General features: G+C 59.0%; 1 protein-coding gene across 1 annotated transcript; it reads left to right on the top strand.

The window, feature by feature from the left end:
• Window positions 1–2440: 2440 nt before the first annotated feature.
• On the top strand, window positions 2441–4642 carry PNMA8B (PNMA family member 8B). The gene has a single exon (XM_066373817.1). It carries the CDS (start codon window positions 2582–2584, stop codon window positions 4451–4453), a length of 1872 nt encoding a protein of 623 aa, XP_066229914.1. The 5' UTR covers window positions 2441–2581; the 3' UTR covers window positions 4454–4642.
• The last annotated feature ends 2874 nt before the right edge of the window (window positions 4643–7516 follow it).

Raw genomic sequence — 7516 nt, 5'->3', positions numbered from 1 at the left:
AGGGACAGATAGGGACAGACAGGCAGGAAGGGAGATGAGAAGCATCAATTCTTTGTTGTGACACCTTAGTTGTTCATCAATTGCTTTCTCATATGTACCTTGACTGGGGGGCTACAGCAGAGTGAGAGAACCCTTACTCAAACCAGCAACCTTGGGCTCAAGCCAGCGACCATTGGGTCATATCTATGATTCCATGCTCAAGCCAGGGACCCTGCACTCAAGCTGGTGAGCCTGCACTCAAGCCGGCGACCTCCAGAGTTTGAACCTGGGTCCTCTGTGTCCCAGTCTGATGCTCTGTCTACTGTGCCACCGCCTGGTCAGGTTGAAAATATTATATCAAGTGAAAGAAGCTAGACACACACTTACCATGTGTCGTATGAGCTCATTTATATGAAATGTACAGAATAAGCCAATCCATAGGTCAGAAAGGAGATGAGTGATTGCCTGAGGCTGCAGGGAGAGTTACAAGGTGATTGCTAAAGGGTGTGGGGTTTCTTTTTTAGGGTAATGAAAAGATTCTAAAATTGATTGTGGTGATGGTTGCACAACTCTGTGAACATACTAAAGCCATGGAATTGCACACTTTAGATGGGTGAGTTATATGGTATATGAATCTTTTCATAGCACCTCACTTGTGGGAATCCACACCAGGAAAATGCCAGCTCCTGTTTTTTGTTTCTGTTATTGGGTTTTCCAGTCTTGCAGGGTATAAATAACACAGAGGTGAATACAATAGTGCTGAACACGTCTGTAAACACACACACACACACACACACACACACACACACACACACTCAGACACACATCCCTAATGAATTCCTTAGAATAAATTCCCGATGGCCATTTGTGGCTGCCGAGCCCTCGACTGTGGCTGCTCCAAAGAGACTCATTATGAAAGAGAAAATGTTCAGTATCTCATCAATAATTGCTTTATATTGATGAGAAGCACAAATAATATTTTGTCTATTTGGGGATAAATGAAAGTGATGCTTAAAATTTATTCACCTGTTTCTGTTTATTTACTGAAGATGGCCAGAACAAATGTCACATTGTGCCTGTGGCTGGCACTGTATTTCTGAAGGTAGCATCCATCTGGGGATGGGAAGGGTGAAAGGAGAAGAGAAAAACAGGAAAATAGGAACTGCCGGGGGGTTGGTAGGAGAGTGAGCAAGCCTTTGGTTTGCTAGTAGGCTCAGTTGCCATGGTAACCTTGCAATAAACTTCCTACATTAGAAAAAACCTTGAAGTATTTTGGTTATCTATCTACTTAACAAATGCTTATATAATGGTACGTTCACACTATATAATTCTCATAGCCAACTTTGACACAGCCATGGGCCAACCTCTCTTCCAAGTGCTGTCATGGATCACGCCCTTAACCCACCAACCCTATGAGGCAGGGTTAGCGGTCATGGCCATTTCACAGAGAATGCTGAGGTTTAGAGAAGCTCGGGAACCTTCCCAGAGTCACAGCGGGGGATACAGTAGACAGGAGGAACCCAACAGCTGGACCACAAGCGCTCAGTTTACGTGTGTGTGTGTGTGTGTGTGTGTGTGTGTGTGTGTGTGTGGCGGTGGGGGTTGGGGAGGGGGAGGGAAAGGATGGTGGAGCGAAGGCGCGCTTGGAGCAGTCATGATACGTCCGTGTCCCAGTCGGTGGGCTCAGTCAGGGGCGTTGCTTTCTTGCAGAATTCATGTCTGACCTCACGTATGAGACCATACACCTACACAGACCATATATAAAACCAGGATTAATTGCATGTGCAATCTTTCTAATAGAAGAACAGAGGCAACAGTGGGGCCTCGTCTCACTGCACCCCATCAGTGAGGTCTGTGCACCCTGAACAGTGCCTGTACCTCACAGCGAGGCCAGTGTATCTTTACTGAAGCTTGTTTCCACTGAGCGACCCCCGTAAACTCTGTCCCCGAGAGTGAGTCCAGGTCCCTGTGTGAGGCCAGAGCCCCTTGGTTTGAGTCTCTATATCCTCGCCCCCTGTGAATTTGGCCTGTTGGGGGCTCATCGCTGCAGGTAGTGCTGCCGACGCCCACATCCTCCTTTAATCCGGCCCTTTAAGAGCGGGTCCGAGAACTCAGCTCAGGCCAGCGGTGTTGCCATGGAGACCGGGCCAGCTCACCCAGGGACGAGCCGGTGTGCGCAGGCGCAGGATAGAGCAGCCGCGTCGCAGCGGAACTGCTGAGATCGGAGCGGAGGGTGCGCGCCCAGACGCGGCGGGAGCCCGGCCTCTGGCGGCTGCCCTCCCTGCGTCGCTCTAGGTGCTACAGCGCCACGCTCCCCTGCACCTGGTCCCGCGCCGCGTCGCTCAGGCCGGGGACAAAGGGCGGAGCGGCGGGGCCGGCGGCGTTCCCGGGCCTGATACGTAAGCCCCCTGCGGACTGTTCGCCAACCCTGGGGAGGGGACCTCGGGAAAAGCCGCTGCGTCAGCCGGCGAGCGGCTTGCTGGAGCTGCAAGCCCCAGCCCTCGGCCCGGCCACAGTCAGCTGAACCTGAACTCCAAGCCCTGCGGCGCTGGTCCGGGGCGGGGTCTGCACTGGGCGACCGACGCCAGCGGGCTGCAGCGCCATGGCCGTGAGCCTTTTACAGGACTGGTGCAGGGGGCTGGACGTGGACGTGCACCGGGCCCTGCTGGTCACCGGCATCCCCGAGGGCCTGGAGCAGGCGGCCATCGAGGCGGCCTTGCAGCCGGCCTTCCTGCCCCTGGGCACGTTCCGGCTGCGAAGCACGAGGGCCATGAGGGACGAGAAGGCCAAGGCCGCCCTGGTGGAGTTCGTGGAGGATATCGACCACTCCGCCATCCCCAGGGAGATCCCCGGCAGGGACGGCGTCTGGAGGGTTCTGTGTAAGGACCGCGCGGAGGACACGCGAGTCCTGAGGCAGATGAAACGCCTGCTGCTGGATGAAAGGGCCCCCAGGGACGCGCCCAGCACCCCTCCCGCCTCCGAGCCCGAGGCCCCGGGGCCGGAGCCCGCGTCCGGGGAGGCTGGCCGCCTCCCCGGGGCCGCCGGAAAGGCCAGGAGGGGCCGCCGGAGTCGCAGGAGCAGAGCCAGGGGCAACAGGTCGACCCAGAAGGGCAAGAAGAGAGGCCGAGGGGGGAGGCCGTTCGCCTCTGCCCGGCGTGGGTCCGCGGACTCCTCCTCCGACAGCCTGGGCATCGTGATCGAGGAGCTGGACGAGGAGGAGCTGAGCGGCGTCGACGACCAGCGCGCGCTGTACACCACGCTGCAGGCCGCCGCCAAGGAGCTGGTGAAGAAGTGGGCGCTCCAGGACGACGCCGAGGACGGAGGCGGGCCCCGCGAGTTCCTGGCCCTGGTGACGGTGACGGACAAAGCCAAGAAGGAAGAGATGGACAGGGAAACCCCGGGGGCCGAGTCGATCAGCCTGAACATCGAAGACCTGAGCGGGGTCCCCGACTTAGTGGCCCTGCTTGCTGTGCGAGATACTTCCAGCGAGGGGCCCGTGGACAGCGACGCCTCCGAGAGCGAGTCGCCGGATAACGGGGACCAGGAACAGGAGGGGGACAACCCTGAGTTCGTGGCCATCGTGGCGTACACAGACCCCTCGGACCCCTCAGCCCGGGAGGAGATGTTGAAAATCGCTTCTGTCATCGAGTCGCTGGGCTGGAGCGACAAGAAAGACCGCAAAGACGCGCTTCCCGAGGTCCTGTCCGTCATGTCCAAGGACACCTCCGGAACCCGCGTGAAGGTGGAAGAGGCAGGCCGCCAGGTGGACGCCATGGTCCTGAGGAAAGCCACGGACGACGGGAACCTCCTGGAGTGCATCTCCACCTTGGCCGAGCCCGACGCCTTCCCCAGGGGGCGGAGGGCCCCCCGCGGCCTCTTCGGGTGGGGCGGCGAGGGGGAGGGGGAGGGCGGCCTCCTGGAGCTCGTGGCGCTCCTGGCCGCCCAGGACATGGCCCAGGTGCTGAAGGAAAGCAAGGAAGAAGCCTGGAAGGGTGGCAAGTTCAGATACTCCAAAGGCAGCCTGGGGGAGGTCCTGGCGCTCCTGGCGGCGCGTGAGAAGCGAGAGTCGGAGTCCGAGTCGGAGTCCGAGTCGGAGTCGGAGTCGGCTTCGGACGGAGGCTCGGAGGAGACGTCCGAGGACTCGGAGAGCGAGGAATCGGAGCCCGAGGACCGGGCTTCCAGGAAGCCCCGGGCCAAACGAGCCCGCACGGCCTCCAAGGTCCTGGGTCAGGCTGGCGCCCCGTCGGGGCCTCGCAAAACCCGGCGTGGAGGCCGAGGCCGCGGCAGGCGGGGCGTCACCCCCGAGAAGAAAGCCAAGGACGAGGCAGCAGGCGACAAGAAGAAGAAGGGGCGGGCGGGCGCAGGGGCCCGCGCCAAGGCCAGCGAGGCCAGGGGGCAGCCACCCGCCGGCTCCAAGTCGGCTCGCGGGAAGAAGGCTCGTCGGGGCGGAAGGATGCCCCCCAAGTGCCGCTAGTGGCTCCCAGAGATGGCGAGGCTGCGGCCCGCGATGTGGTCTCTCCCCCCTCCGCGCTCCCTCCGCCCTCCCTGCAGCAGAGGCCGGTCTCCCGCTTAACCGTGCGCTCCGTGCTCTGCTGTGCGCGAGGCCCGCACTGCGGGTCTCACCTTTACCTTCTAGTCCCTCCTTTGCAGGTGGTGCGAGCGATCCAGATGGCAGAAGGAGAGAGAAGCGGGCATCCTCGGAGGCAGCAGCCCCAAGTGATGGAACCTTAACTCAAGGAGAACGGGCGGGCGTGGCTTTGGGTGGCCCCCAGTTAGCACGGTGAGTGTGCCTGTGGATGTGGTCACCTGGGGAGGCCAGCAGTGCCAGTGCGTTCTTTCTGGCTCTTTGAGGGGCTCCAAAGGTTCCAGACACATACTTCTGGCCCCTTTAATCTGATAGGGCCTGGGGTCTGTGATGGAGGCTTGGCCACCTGCCTGCCCACCGGTGAATGTCTGTGAAGCCAGCTCCCGGCCTGGAGGAGGAAATGATTCCAGAAAGGGAAGCCTGAGAGGCAGAGGGGGCTGCTGCCTTGGGAGGGGAGGGGAAAGTGGGGACATGTTCTTAGGAGCTAGAAAGCAGGGGAAGAAAAAAGGAGACAGCACAGCCCTGCCCACCTCTGGTGCAGCTGATACAGCTGAATTAGCTCCTCAAGGCCAAGGCCACCTGCTGGTGTTCCACAGGCTGAATCTGTCACCCAGATTGCACAGTAATTTCCAAAAAGTCTAATTAGTTGCCAATATTTGAATTCAGTTCCGAGCAATTTACATCCAGGTTAGTGGCCTCTCTCTACAGTAGTAGGCAGCACAGCTCCCCAGGCATGTTGCTCTCCTCTGTGGTCCCATCAACTGCCTGCCCCCTCCCTTGGGCTAACCAGTCCCTCAGCGCCAGCGATGAAGCCCTGACTAAGATGATAGGGTCTCCCAGTTCACGTTCTGAGTGAATCAAACACCAGAGGGGACCCTGAGCTGGCATCTGAGGGGTGGGGGCTGGTCTCATCATTGTAGGAGCTGACTAGGGTCCTGTGTTTTGAGAGGAGGAAACATCCCGGGAGGGAGCTGCAGTCAGCCCTCCAGTCACTGCCCCCCAACCCCTACCAGCAACCGGGCCAGGCGCTGCTGCTGCTGCTGTTGGGTTCTACACCTGCTGTTCCAAGTGCTGACGTCATGTTCATGTGGTGACTTGTGCATTGTCTGCTCTGCCCACTTCAACGTTTTCCTTCAATATAGATCTCCACTGGATGACCCTCTAGGCCCTCTGGTCCTGGGGTGGTGTGTACCTGTGTCCCAGTTTCCTTTCCCAGGAGGTGACAAACCCATCATGCCAGGAGAGTCCTCCCTGCATGTCCTGAGGGAGGCACAGGTGCCTGGGCATGTCCTCACAGCCAGACTGGACTGTCCCAGCCCCATTCAGGACACCCAGGCGCAGAAGCAGACTCAGGAGCTGCTTGGAGGTCGTTGGGCTGCAAGGACCTCCCTGGGACAGACACAAGCTTTCTTTGGAGCAGGTCAGGGTGGGGGTGGGGTGGGGGAGGAAGGCCCCTCCTCCTTGGGGTCTAGTGGACTTCAAAGTCTGGCCTTAGGTTGAACAGCTTCTGGAAATGCCTGGGCTGAGTGGGCCCTGCGTGTAACTAACTCCTCCCTGTAGTATTTAGGTCCCTCTCCTTGTGCTCTGTCACCTGGGATCCCTCAGTAAAGTGAATTAAGTATTCTGGCCTGGTCCTCTGTGCTTTGGGCAGTGGGGGAGGGAAGTGTATGAGATTGGGCAACAGATGCCCCACCTGTCATGGCTGATGTCCAGCCAGCACACCCTAGGACTGCCCTGTTACTGATTTACACCCAGTGTCCTTTTTGCCTCAGTGACTGTGTCTCCAGCCAGCCCCCTGCCCTAACCCACCCACTTAAATTCTACCACCTCTTAGCTTCCACATGCCCTGCCCCCACTCCCAACCTCAGCTGTCTCCTCCTCTATGGTATCTTGCCAGATCCCAGCCCATCATCATCTTTAGGGCCTTGCTACAAGACTCCCTGTGGTGGTCCCACCACTGCTCGTTCTGGGACCCCAACCTTCACCCCTCATCCCACTTCCCTCCCCACAACCCGGCTGGCCGTGTCTCTGCCCCACTCATTAGCCCTCTGTTCAGTCTCCACCCACCTATACCTTAACAGCACAGGCCTGTGCACACCCTCACACAATCCCGCCCCCCTACCCCTGTGCCACACAGGGCCAGCTCTGAGCTCTGCCCACCACTTTGTGTGTGCTCACCCTGGCGCCCAGGTGGACCCTTCTCCAGGCTCCGTGTCTGTAACCTCTGTTCCCAGCTCCCGATTCCCATGCTTGGTCTTCAAGGCTCTGCACTGGACCCCACACGGAGAGGCCTCCCCTCCTACCTGGGGCCCTGCCACATCCCCATGCACAGCTACAGGGTGGCCAGAGGCGTCCTGTTAGGACTTACCTGATATCAGATGGAGTCACTCCCTTTTCCAAGACCTTTAAGGTCTTCCTATATATCCACAGGTCAAAGGAGTGCCCTGCCCAGGATATTTGCGTAGCTCTGTCCTTCACTTCATGCGGGTCTTTCTTCAAATGTCACATTCCCAGGAAAGGCTTCTCTGACCACTCGATTAAAAATGGCACCCTTCCGCCCATCCCCACCTTATTTCCAGAGCTCTGCTTGCCACCTGGTACACTTCCTTATTTTTAAATAGCACCCTGACTGTATGTGGGAGGGGCCGGGGGGTTAGTGAAGGGAATTGACACGGGTTTGCAGGCACAGTGCAGAAAGGGGAGGTCAGGCTGCCCACAGACTAGAAACGCAGCAGCTGCTCGGGCCCAGGAGACGCTGCTGCCCGGAGCCCAGGTCACTGGGTCGCTGAGGTTCCATAAACAGCCGATTGGCCTGAGGAGGGACCAGAGGCCCCTGGCACACCGCTGCCACCGCAGCCCCAGCAGCCTTTAGGTAGTTCACCCCGCCAGCCCCCCGCTGCCAGCCTCCGCCAGTGCCCGCGGCCCGCAGCACCGCGGGCAGAGGAACCGGGA

This window comes from Saccopteryx leptura, chromosome 3, assembly GCF_036850995.1.
Source record: "Saccopteryx leptura isolate mSacLep1 chromosome 3, mSacLep1_pri_phased_curated, whole genome shotgun sequence".
NCBI lineage: Eukaryota > Metazoa > Chordata > Mammalia > Chiroptera > Emballonuridae > Saccopteryx > Saccopteryx leptura.
Note: the sequence above shows the minus strand (reverse complement) of the source record. Positions and strands in the feature narration are given on the sequence as shown.

Coding starts and splice junctions, on each gene's coding strand:
- PNMA8B (XM_066373817.1), top strand. CDS start 2,582: ATGGCCGTGAGCCTTTTACAGGACTGGTGCAGGGGGCTGGACGTGGAC.